This window comes from Heloderma suspectum, chromosome 1 (assembly GCF_057233095.1).
Source record: "Heloderma suspectum isolate Gila_16-S chromosome 1, 16-S_ref, whole genome shotgun sequence".
Lineage (NCBI taxonomy): Eukaryota > Metazoa > Chordata > Lepidosauria > Squamata > Helodermatidae > Heloderma > Heloderma suspectum.
The window spans coordinates 15,058,355-15,071,912 of NC_139458.1; the positions used below are offsets into that span (position 1 = coordinate 15,058,355).

Below are 13,558 nucleotides of genomic sequence, written 5' to 3' on the forward strand. Positions count from 1 at the left end.
GTTGCACACTCTGCCTTCCAGGAAGAACATTGTGGCAAGGGGAAGATCACCAGCCAGAAAAGGGGCAGCTGCAGGGAGTTTGCGCCCCGCTCCCACCAGAAAGAAAACTCCGCTCCAACTGTCAGATGTCCTAGAATGAAAACATGCTCAGGTCCCATCCATCAGCCAACATGTTCTTCTTTAAGGTTAAGGATTGCCTGGGTTGTGTATCTGCATGAGTGCAGTTTTATTTATTTGTGTCAGGAATGAACTGGAGTGTGTGGAGATGTCTAGCACCTCAGATTCAGAATGGGAACAGCCAGAACAGGGGGAGGCCCCCTCCCCAGTGAGCTCAGACATGGCAAGGCCTTCTTCCCAAGACCTTGACTCACAGATGGCTCAGCCTGAACGCCTCCCCCCTTTCCTCCCCCATGAGAACCCAGGTTTCAGGGGAGGAGGAGAGAAAGGGGCGTGACTTGAGGGATGCTAGGGTCCATTGCAGAGCGAAGTGGGAAGAGTTAGAGGCAGGGCTCAGATGATCCACCAGGTTGGCCACTCCTGGAAGCCAATGAAGGAGGGAGCCACCCTAAGGGAGGGGCATCCCTGCAAAGCAAGTCTGGCTGAGAAGTTCTTGCCCAGACTGCTGGCAACTTCTCTAACTTCCACTTCGGCTCCTCTATTGATATTTGTAATTGTGTGGATTAACTGTTTTCATTGCAGTCTGAGAATTTCCTAGAATTGGCATTTGTAAGGAAACTAGTCGTTAACTAATAAAGTAGTGAGCTGCAGCCCCTCTCCAGTAGGCCTGTTGCCCTGGCCACCCACCAGAGATGTCATTGCCTTGTGCCAGAGACGACAGGCCTGTACGACGGCCGAGCACAGCCCAACTCAAATTCAGACTTAATTTGGAGTCCATATTAACTTTTTGAAAGGGACCCAATTTTCCCTCAGATTCATTGGCAATTGTACTGCGGGCTGCACGCCCATCTCTAATTTCAGCTGCCCTGCATGAGAGAGAACTATGACAAGGGCTCAAACAAGCGACGTTATTTCTTGGCCTGCTTCACCGGTAGGATTGCCAAACTATATCGCTTACTTCAAGGGGCATCAATCACCTTAAAGGTTTTTCCATTATTCCAGAGCACAACCATTCCACTGAACCTAATGGATGCCCCACATTCCAGACGCCTCCTCTCTGGGGTGTCCTTGACTTTTGAAAATGTCGTCTTTGGCGGCCATTCATTTGCAGCCACTGTCTTCGTGTTGTCACTATGCATAAAGAGCTGGCAGGTTCAGCATTCGGGAGGTGAGAGAAATGTCCCACTGTGTAGGAAAATTATACTTAGAAGGAAGGGAAAAGAGAATTGTCTTTAAGAAGAGGGGCATCTCTCGGGAAGCAACAAACAGGTAGCAACTCTTTGTTTTGCCAGTAGGGTTGTCCATCGCAGGGAAATCTGGACTTTTGGGGGGCCCGATGGATCCCCCTGACAGACACAGCTCAGCTTGTATCAGCAAACCAAGCTGCAGTAAACTTCCTGAAACCCAGGAACTTTATCGGGGGGTTGCACAAAATGGCAGCAGGCGTCAGCGGCAGGAGTCCTTGCCACCATTCTGTGCAACAAAACCTCTGCCGTTGTGGGCAGCTGGCTCCTTTCTTGCACGCAGAACGACCCTGCTGTGCACAAAATGGAGGACAAGAGGGGAGCGCTGCTCCCCCTCATCCTCCCTTCCCTGCGGTAGCAATTCTCTGGGGTCTTAGGTACATAAGAACATAAGACGAGCCATGGTGCATCAGACCAAGGGTCCATCTGGTCCAGCATTTTGTTCACGCAGTGGCCAACCAGCTGCCCATGGAAAACCCACAAGCAGGACATGAGTGCAACAGCAACTGGTGTGCATAGGCTTACAGCCTCTGATACTGGAGGTAGCGTATAGCCATCAGGACTAGTAGCCATTGATAGCATTATCTTCCTTGAATTTGTCCAATTCCTTTTTGAAGCCATCCAAATTGGTGGCCATCACTACATCCTGTGGTAGCAAATTCCATAGTTTAACTATGCACTGTGTGAAGAACTTCCTTTCATCTGTCCTGAATCTCCCACCAATCAGCTTAATGGGAGGACCCCACTGAGTTCTAGTATTATGAGAGAGAGAAAAGAGAGAGGGAGAAAAAAGGATATTTTCCATCTCCTTATCCTTTCAGCTGGAGATACCTGGGATCAAACCTGGATCCTTCTGTGTGCAACAAAGCATGTGCTCTAGCCCTGAGCTGCAGCTGCTCCCCACAAAACTGAGCTGGCCATGCTATGAGAAGGAGAGCGGGGCTGGCATTTCTATTGCTTCTCCAGGATCTATCCTAGCACTGCTAAAGGGAATCTTTTTAATTGGAATTCCCAGGGACTGAACATGCAACCTTCTGCATGAAAAGCATGTGCCCTGCCACTGACTGAGCTGTGTTCAGATATAAGACCAGACTGGGGGAAAAATGTGTTCCAAAACGGTGATTCTTACACCTCATTTCCTCCCTGCTGAGTACATTTTGAAGTGGAAAACAGAAAGAAGCACTAACCAGGACTTCTCTTCCATTGGAGGCTGGTGGCTCCGTCATCAGTGGGGCTGTGAGTCTGCTCTGGGATTCAGTCAGAACCAGTCATAACTCTAAGGGAGCTATCTAAGATCCTGAATCTAATCCCCAAAATAGCTCAGCACCTTGGATAGCTCCTTTAGAGGTCATAGAATCGTAGAATAGCAGGGTTGGAAGGGGCCTATGAGACCATCGAGTCCAACCCCCTGCTCAGTGCAGGAATCCAAGTCAAAGCATCCCTGACAGGTGGCTGTCCAGCCTCGTCTTGAATGCCTCCAGTGTGGGAGAGCCCACCACCTCCCGAGGTCATTGGTCCCAGTGTTGTATTGGAGGTCTGACCGGTTCTGACTGAAACCCAGAGCAGATTCACAGCCCCACGAACAACGGAGCCACCAGCCTCCGCTGTGCTCTTCCCCAGCTGCACACAAGCCTCAGAACACGATGGCACTGTCATTCTGGGCCATGGGGGGGAGACAACCAAAGGCGCGAGCTCTGAGGATGACGGATTAAAATAATAAACACTTCCCACTTCAGCGAGTCCCACGTAAGCAACTGCCTGCCAGAGTGATGGAGCAGCTCTTAAGACACGGTCAGAAGCTCTGCTTTGCACAGAAGTGGGAATATAAATCCAGCCTTGCCAATCAGCACCATTCGGAGCATTTAAGAAATCAAGATCCAGCTCCCTCCCTGTGCAAGAGGTTGTCAGAGGGCTGTTGTTCTGTTTGTCTTCCTGGCTTCACCTTCCTTCGCTGTTTAAAGAACAGATGTGTTGTACATTGGATTCCTATTACCAGCTTGTCTACCTCCAGCAGATAAGGGTTAGGATGAATCTTTCCCCTGGGGACAGCTTGTTCATTAACCGTCTGTCATAGAGTTTTGTGCATCTTTATCAGAATCCACTCCTGCTGGCCCTTGACTTAATCAATAGCGTAGATCCGTTGGTGTCAACTAGATTTACCGGCAGGCCATTTTTGAGGAAGTGGCAGGGATGGCAAACTGATTGATCCCTCCTCCCTGTTGTCCTGTTACATTGCTCTTCTAATAAGCTTCCCCATCTTGCTGAGGATCTCCTCCTCCTACCACCGCCGCCACCAAGCCGATGATAAATTATTGCAAACTGTAAAAGGAACAATGCCCTTTGTTCGACACTTTCACAGCGCTATTTTTATTGTGGTTTTGGTCAGATGCAAACGGAAATGTTATCAATTAAAGCCCATGTAATGGTTTGCTAACTCTCTTATTTGAATTTTTTTTACCTTCTTCCTTGATGAAATGTTTTTATACTTCCTCAAGGCAGCTTGCAAAGTAAAAACAAAATTAAAAGGCTTTCTTCAGCTACGTGCATAGTAAAAGGCAGAGGAAAGAAATGGTGGTTCAGCTATTAAATAAGGACGGCAAAATGATCACAGATGACAAAGAAAAGGCAGAGGTACTCAATTCCTACTTTGGCTCAGTCTTCTCCCAAAAGAGGGTCTATGACCCCCCTGGCAAAGGCAAAGTACAGGCTGAAGGGGCAGGATTGCAGCTTGAGATCGATAGGCATATGGTCAAGGAACACCTAATTACTTTGAATGAGTTCAAATCTCCAGGGCCAGATGAACTGCATCCTAGAGTAATAAAGGAACTGGCAGAAGAACTCTCAGAACCGCTGTCTATTCTCTTTGAGAAATCATGGAGGACAGGGGAAGTGCCAGATGACTGGAGGAGGGCTAACGTTGTCCCTATCTTCAAAAAGGGTAAAAAGGAGGAACCTGGGAACTACAGACCAGTCAGTCTGACATCAATCCCTGGAAAAATTCTGGAGCAGATCATAAAGCAATCCATCTGGAAGCACCTTGACAACAATGCCATGATTACTCGAAGCCAACATGGATTTGTCAAAAACAAGTCCTGCCAGACAAATCTGATCTCATTTTTTGATCAAGTAACCTCCCTTGTAGACCACGGGAATGCTGTAGACATCATATACCTCGACTTCAGCAAAGCTTTCGACAAAGTGCCCCATGATATCCTGATGAGCAAACTAGCTCAAAGTGGGCTAGCTGAAACAACGATCCGATGGATCCACAGTTGGCTACAGAATCGGACTCAAAGAGTGCTTATCAATGGGACCTTCTCAAACTGGGGAGAGGTAACAAGTGGGGTACTGCAGGGCTCAGTCCTGGGCCTAGTGCTCTTCAACATTTTTATTAATGACTTGGATGAGGAGGTGCAGGGAATGCTGATCAAATTTGCAGATGACACAAAATTGGGCAGGATAGCGAATACTTTGGAAGACAGAAACAAAATTCAAAGTGATCTGGATAGACTGGAGCGCTGGGCAGAAAACAACAGAATGACATTGAATAGGGATAAATGCCAAGTTCTGCACCTAGGAAAAAGAAACCAAATGCACAGTTACAAGATGGGGGATACGTGGCTCAACCACACTACAAGCGAGAAGGATCTTGGAATTGTTGTCGATCACAAGCTGAATATGAGCCAACAATGTGATGTGGCTGCAAAAAAGGGCAATGCTCTTTTGGGCTGTATTAATAGAAGCATAGCTTCCAAATCCTGGGAAGTACTAGTTCCCTTCTACTCAGCACTGGTTAGGCCTCATCTGGAGTACTGTGTCCAGTTCTGGGCACCACACTTTAAGAAGGATGCAGACAAACTGGAGAGGGTTCAGAGGAGGGCAACAAAGATGATCAGGGGACTGGAAACAAAGCCCTATGAAGAGAGACTGAAAGAACTGGGCATATTTCGCCTTGAGAAGAGAAGACTGAGGGGATATGAATATCATAGAATCATGATATTCATTCTTCCCTTACCATTAGCTCAATGGGTAAACCACTCCAAAAATGTTTGAAGTTCCCTTTTCTTTCTCAGTTCCAACAATTCATAATTCTGAAATCTGGCTATGGGATATATATTACTGAAAGCATCTCCAGTTCATCTACATCTCCCACACCGCTTAGAAGCCCTCATTCATTCTGCATGCACTGGAGGTCTACAGAGAACATAACCCAATGCAAATTTTTAAACGTTGTTCTCTGATGTGGCTCTTTGACACAGGCTTTTAAATTCTCTCCACCCTCCCAGTAGTAGACAAGCTAACCTCCAACTCCTTCTGTTGAGTTTCAATTATTTAAACTAATAAACTGGGTATCTACTGTTCTGCAGCAGAGCTCCCTTCCTTTCTCCCTTTCTTTTGAAAATGTAACTCTAGTTATAATGTTAATGAGGCTGCCCATATACTGAGATCATCTTTAGAAGCCCTTGTCCAGGCACCCCCCACCAGGTGAGGTGAGGTGAGGTGATGAGGGGGAACAGGCCTTCCTGGTGGTGGTACCCTACTTGTGGAAAGCTCTCCCCAGGAAAGCTTATTCTGATTTCTTTGGGCTCCATTTTAAGCCCTTTTTTATTTTCCCTGGTCTTTTAACGACTTTCATAGCTCTATTTCAGCCTTTCCCGAGCTGGTCCCCTCCAGATGTTTTGGACAACTACAAGTCCCATCTTTGCTGATGATTGACCATACTGGCTGAGACTTATGGGAGTTATGGTCCAAAACATCTGGAGGCACCAGGTTGGGGAAGGCTGCTTTATTTGATGCTGCTTTTGTGTGCTATTTGCTTTTTACCATTAATATTCTTTGTATTTTCATGTTGTATTTTTATTTTCATTATCAGCCACCCTGGAAAGATTTATAGTATTTATTTATGTATGTATGTATGTATGTATGTATTTACAATATTTGTATACTGCTCCACATCTAGACAGATTCCAGAGCAGTGAACAACAAGAGTTAAAATGAACAAAAGATAAAACGATATCCGGTTGGATATGTTCATGGAAGGGACCAGAATCCAGCAGATGTTCCAGCTAGAGCAGGGGCCCTTTTGGGTTGGTGGGCACATATGGAATTTTGAGACAGACACTCCCACAAAATGTCTACCATGAGTGGCGGGGGGGGGGGGCTTCCATGGTGACCATGGTGGGCATGGCCAGTCACAAAACACTAAAAAAAAAAAGGCTAAAAGGAAAATAACTTGCCAAAGAACCAAAGTCTAAGGCAGAGTTGGGTTCTGAGTTCCAAAACACACACCCGTTCTTTTCAGCAACAACAACAACAAAACCCAAACAAGATAGCACTGGGGGGTAGGATTTCACTGTTCACCATCCAGCCTACCAGTTTTAAAAACAAATAATTGCGGTGGGGGGGGGATCGTAAGAGATACAATAAAAATCAGGAGGCACTGAGAGCCTGACATGCGCCAAGAGCACCAAGTTGGAGACCGCAGACCTAGAGGAAATGAGGGAAAGATGTTTGCCAGTTCCCCTTTCAGACCTGACTGCTCCCTCCAACATTATTCTGGAGGGACCCTCAACCCTTGGGGGGGCAGGGGGCTCCAAGGAGAAGAGGAATATTGCCTCCTCCATCTTCCAGCGGGTGGAGTTTTGCCCACAAATAATACGTATCCAAACCATCAAAAGGCCCCAGGGCCTGGTCTAAAGGCACATGAGGCAGCCATTGTGCTGAAGCAGGTCTGGGTCTGGTCAGTGCTTGGAGGGGAGACCACCTGGGAACCCCATGTAGCCACTTTGAGTTCCATGAGGGAAGAAAGGTGAGATATAAATGTAATAATAAATTTTAAAAAATAATAAAGAAGACAGCATATACATTTATTATAACAAATGTCTACGTTTGTGGCCATCATCCCATCTTGATGTCATAAATTCCCTAAGTTATTCATTCCTTTTGCATCAGCAAAGGGGGTGGGGGTTGTCAATTCTGGATTTCAGTCGTCCATATTTCAGGATCTGTTCTACAGGATCTGGAGGGTGCTCTGAGCTTCTCCTGATCATGCTTGCTCTTGCCCCAACCCACCTTCTTCCCAGTGTGCAATGGACAACGTTTTAGCCCCTTTTGATAAGGATATAATTTAGTCAGATGATGAGTCATGTCATGTAATGTAATCCATCTGTGAAGCTAAGCAGGCTTGACATGGCCAGTTACCTGGATGGGCAGCTGCTTAGAACTCAATTTATGTTTCTCTGCTCTCCCATCTGGAAGGGCAGAACCCCACCCCATCCCACCCGCCAACAACGTCAAGTGGTGAGTGGAGGACAATGATTTTTTTAAAAATGCCAGTTTAAAAGACCAGAGTTAAGGCAATCTCATGTTGGCTCAAACTCCAGAACCCAGGAAATGGGAAGCTAAGGCCAATGCTTTAACAGATGTGCCCTGTGATCAGTGATGCTGTTTTGCAATGCTTGCAACTTACCCTCCATGCACCCACATTTTCTATTGGTCTTTCAGGCCCAAATCCAGATGGGGAGGATTTTATGAAGATTAGAACACACACACACACACACACACACACACACACACTGATTTCCATTTTATAGGGTAGAATGCTTTTTTTCCCTCATGGGCCTTAACAAAGGTCACATGACTATGTGTCTTTTAATAAGACAATAGTCTTGCTTTGTCCTGACTGAATACCCACCACTTCTAGATTCTCATCAAGATCGTAGGTTCTGACACAATGACCGAGATGTTAGAAGCAATCATCCACCAGAATGAATGAAGAGGAAGGAAAATGAATGCAGTTTGTACCAATCCAGACATAACCCAAACACACTCGGTGGGGAAGTGTTGCTAAGCAGCTCTGGCGCCTTAAAGACATGTATACGCCAGTCGGTGTTCTCTTCCTGACCCTGGTGAGATTCCTTTGATCTCTTGTTACCCAAACAGCACCAGTCAGGAAAGTTCAACTCTGCCCTAGTGATGGGATAACAAGATGAGCTACGTGAACTGAAGGGCAACTTTGTTTCGGTAATATGTATGTCCACTGCTGAAGCGTGTGCTTTGACCTGCAGGACATCAAACCAAATTGTCATGCAAGGATCAAGTGACAGTGTAAATCATTCCCAGTGAAAACGAAGCCTACGTCTGTTATGACCCTTGTCTCTACCATTCCCCTGCCTACATTTCTTGTCACCCATAATTTCCAAATTCAGGGACATGTCTAATGTGCAGGAATAGGCCCAATGTTACTCTGTAAAGCAGGGATGGGCAACTTTCTACTAATCCAGACATAACCCAAACACATCCCATGGGGAAGTGTTTGGGCCTACAGCTCCCATGATCCCGCACCATTGGCTCGACGGTCTAGAGTTGATGGAAGTTGTAGGTCAAAACATCTGGGGGGTCACAAACTGCCAACACCTGCTGTAAAGCTCCAAGAACATCAGTGGTGCAGTATAAATAAATGAGGATAATGACCAACAGTTGGATGACATACCCTTTGCTCCCTGCCGCAACAAAGATGTGGTAATGAGCACTAACCTAAATGGCTATAACAAGGACTAGATAAATTCATGAAGGACCGATCTGATCAATGGCTTTTAGCCATTGTAGCTAAATGTGATCCCATGCTCACAACCAGCATCATTTCCTCTATTTCTGATGTTCAGGCAGCCAGTGCCATTGCTTATGTAGCCAAAACAACAACACCCACATACAAGAGGGAGAGATTAACAGGCTTGGAGGAGCCCTAAGGTTTGCAGACAAACAAAAAATTCTTTAGATTAAAAAAACCCTAAAGGGGTGGGGGGGGGGACCAAAGCAGCACAATGAGAAGTGAGGCTTAAATCCAATGTTGCGCTAGTGGAAATCCGCTAGTACAATGGGACTTTCTCCCTCTCTCCTCCCCCGGCAGCCCTGTGAGCCACCAGAAAATCTGTTCTAAAGGGCTTCCCTGCCATCTGGAGGAGATTTTGAAGCTGCGCAGGAGGCTGTGGGAGGAGAGGGAATCCCCCCTGCTTCCCAGTATTGCTGATGGAACTGCTTCCATTAGCTGGATGGCACAAATTGGATCCAACCTTGAGAATGATCAGTAGCCACAGAACATGGACTGACTGTTGACAGGACTGGGGGACGGGGGGATGGAAAAGCATGGAGAGGGGATGAAACGGAGCAGCTGGAATCCTGCACAGCAACACGCCACTGTGCAACATTTTGTTGCAGGTCTGAGTTGCAACTCTGACTACCAGATGGTGGGGGACAAACAGACAACAGCAGAGACCTGACACCTTCATGCCCAACTTGTCAGTTTCTCAGAAATAAGGATGTCGGAGGAACCCACACCGGATCCAAATAAGTTTGGATTTCTATGAATCTAACCTGCGGATCCTGCAGCGGACTGGCTTTTTCTGAGTCACATGGATTCCGCAGACCAATTTTTCACTTGGGGGGCGGATTTGGGCAAATTCGCACTTGCACTAATGCGCATTAACACAAGTAGAACTAAATTCTGATAATAAAAAAACTGACTCTTGTCAATGAGTGGACAATGGAATGAAAGTTGCCTGACAATCTGCGAAACATAGATGGAATGGTTTTAACAAATGGTTTTAACAAAATGGTTTTAAATGGTTAATGGTTTTAAATGGTGAATGGTTAATGGTTTTAAATGGTTAATGGTTTTATCAATGGTTTTAACAAAATCTGTACATCCCTACTCAGAAGCATCTAACTGGGGAGTTAGGAACAAAAGGATGCCAAACTAGATGGACCCCAAGTCTGATCCAGTGGAGGCTGGTAGCTCTGATTTCAGTGGGGCTGGAAATCTATTCTGGGTTTCAGTCAGAATGAGCCAGAGCTCTAAAGGAGCTATCCAAGGCTCTGAACACTATACCCTCAAAATTGGATTTCTCCTTTAGAGTTCTGGCTAGTTCTGACTGAAACCCAGAATGCATTCACAGCCCCACTGAAATTCGAGCCACCAGCCTCCACTGGTCTGATCCAGAGCAGCTCTTGCAATATCCTTATGCTTTCTTCTCTCCTCCCCCCACCCCCCGCTCAACCCCCAATTTATAACTTCTGCTTTTCCTTTACAGTGACTGTGACAGTCGGAGGTCGGCAGCATTTGCTTGGGCTTTATGACACTGCGGGGCAGGTAACATGTCTTCCTTCTTTTTTCCTTTGGTTTCCATTTTCTGTGCCATTGTTTTTCTGAGATGAAAAATGGAGGCACTTTGCCTCCTCATGGCAGCCAAAAATATAACCTCCTCATTCCCATTCTTTTTTTTTTTTGCAAGGATTGCTATGTAAGAATTACTCCCACAAACTTACCATTAGCAACAGGACACATGACTGGAACAGGCAGTGTGCCCTTCCTCACCCGCCTCCGCCTTCAGTTGGCACAAGATGTCCAGTCCTTGTGTCATGAAGGGCACAATCCTTTGCTTGTACAGACAGAAAAAAAGCCCTACATTTCCCAGCATGCTCCAGCCAGCATGGCTGCTGGGGCATGCTGGGAGTTGTAGGACTTTTTTCTATGTAAACATGCATGGGATTGTGCCCTAAAGCAATTTTTGTGTGTGGATGTCATATCCCATCTTTCCAGCTTTGTTTCAGACATTCCAGTGCCCCAAGTTTCACCTCTTGGAATGGGAAGGTCTTGAATAATTGCAGCAGACACAGTTAGACAACCAAAAGGCTCAACAGTGGATCTTCTACGAGCATCTAGTGCCATCTTGTGGTTTGTCTAAGAGATCCGTTTTTGCGGTTCATTCCAGAGGTCTGAAGGAAGATTGTAACTGCATCTGGCTGAAAACTGTTATTGTTCACCCCACGATGGAGAACCCTGGTCGAACTGTAGTTGTAGTTATACTGTGTCTAGTTCTGGGCACCACACTTTCAGAAGGATGCAGACAACCTGGAGAGGGTTCAGAGGAGGACAACGAAGATGATCAGGGGACTGGAAACAAAGCCCTATGAGGAGAGACTGAAGGAGCCAGGCATGTTTAGCCTTGAGAAGAGAAGACTGAGGGGAGATAGGATAGCACTCTTCAAGTCCTTGAAAGGTTGCCACAGAGAGGAAGGCCAGGATCTCTTCTCGATCATACCAGAGTGCAGGACATGGGATACTGGGCTCAAGTTACAGGAAGCCAGGTTCTGGCTGAACATCAGGAAAAACTTCCTGACTGTTAGAGCAATACAACAATGGAACCAATGACCTAGGGAGGTGGTGGGCTCTCCCACACTGGAGGCATTCAAGACGAGGCTGAACAGCCATCTGTCAGGGATGCTTTGACTTAGATTCCTGCATCAAGCAGGGGGTTGGACTCGATGGTCTTATAGGCCCTTTCCAACCCTACTATTCTAGGATTCTATGATCTTTCTTCAGATCTTCCTGTTCCATGTGGGAAGGTCAGGAGCAGGGCACGTGTGGCCCTGTGGTCTCTACAAGCTTGGAGTTACAAACATCTAAATAGGCTTTATGATATAGACACATCTGCTGTCAAAAATGGCAGCCCCATGTCCAGTTTGCCCCTTATCTCCCTAACATTTGGTATAACTTCCCTGTGTTTGGACATTATATTCTTAGGTTGGCCACTTACACATAGCCAAAAAAGGGGACATGCATCACCAAAAAAAAAAAAGAGGACAAAGGAGGACAGATTTGCGTAACATTAATTAGCATATGATAATTAATATGTACAGATGCATATTTATAAATAATAACTATAATCTAAATAGAAATACAATACATCCCGCCATAGTAGGGAAGCCTGTGAGCTGTATATGCCTCCTTAATCTGCTGTCCAGGTGCTGTGTGTTGATGGGTAACTTCAAGGTCCTTCCTCTACCTTCTTATGGTTATTTATCGTTAAACTAGACTTGGACTAGACAGCTCTTCAAATAGAGGACACCTTCAAATAGAGGACTGTCCTCTGGTAGCCCTTCAAACAGAGGAGTGTCCTCTGTAAAGTAGGACACCTCTTCCTCTCCCCACAGCAGAGGCAGCCAATGATGTGGACGGGAAAGGAAAATGTCAAAATCTCAGGATGCTGTTAGCTGTTACTAGACACAAGGCTGCCATTTTTGACGGGAGCAATGTGTTTATCATAACATCCAGCTTGGCCCTAAGACCATAGCCCTATTAAGGGGGTTAACCAAATGCATGAGGGTGCAAACTGTGTTGGAGGTATGGGGCTGGCCTGGCCCCACTCCCAACACCACCATGCTGAGAATCTCCCCTCAGTTCTTTGCACTGGTGGGTGGGGCTGTTGCAAAGGGGCTGGCACATGCAGCCCCTACACAATTTGTGCCCTCCTGCATTGGCTGAGCACCTGCCGTGGGCTCATGTCTATATATGAGGTTTGGTGGGAGGATGACGAGGTGCCTCTTTGGAAGTCTGGCATTGCAAGGATCTGGCACAGCGTAGCAATTTAAGGGTAGAAAAATGGGGGGTCCAACTGCTACTTCCCTGCTGTTGCAATGCTGTCTTTGACATTCTTTTGGTCTCTGACAGGAGGACTACAATCAACTAAGACCCCTCTCCTACCCCAACACGGATGTGTTTTTAATCTGTTTCTCGGTGGTCAACCCGGCCTCATACCACAACGTCCAGGAGGAATGGGTGCCAGAACTGAAAGTCTGCATGCCTCACGTGCCTTACGTTCTGATCGGCACACAGGTAAATGAGTAGTCGGGGGGGAGGCTGGTGGCTCCAATTCCGGTGGGGCAGAGATTCCATTCTGGGATTTAGTTTCAACCAGACAGAAGTCCAAAGGAGCTACAGGTGCTAGACCCATTAGGGGATATGGTTCAGCACCTTGGATAGCTCATTTAGACTGCTGGGTGGTTGGAACTAAAACCTAGAATGGAATCTCTACCACACCAAAATTGGAGCCACCAGCCTCCCCTGTGGGTACTAAATGGTGGAGAAAAAGCCACAGTGGAAAGAGCAGAGGAGTCTGCAAAGGAATAGTATTTATTTATTTTTATTTATTTAATTTCTTAATCGCCCATCTGGCCAGTCACCCGGCCACTCTGGGCAATATACAACAGTACAATTTAAAGCAGTAAAATTACACATAGACATAGAATCATAGGGTTGGAAGGGGCCTACAAGACCATCGAGTCCAACCCCCTGCTCAATGCAGGAAGCCTGATTCCCAGGCAGTCTCCCACCCAAGTACAAACCAGGGCTGACCCTG

General features: G+C 46.5%; 1 protein-coding gene across 2 annotated transcripts in view; it reads left to right on the forward strand.

Annotated features, from left to right (window-relative positions):
* The window catches only part of RHOJ (ras homolog family member J), a 122,001-nt gene that overhangs the window by 81,943 nt on the left and 26,500 nt on the right, over positions 1–13,558 (forward strand). For both annotated transcript variants that reach the window (XM_084836696.1, XM_084836688.1), the window contains exons 2-3: positions 10,451–10,509; positions 12,871–13,035. In XM_084836696.1, the coding sequence (XP_084692822.1) occupies positions 10,451–10,509; positions 12,871–13,035 (224 nt within the window). The remainder of the gene's footprint in view (positions 1–10,450; positions 10,510–12,870; positions 13,036–13,558) is intronic.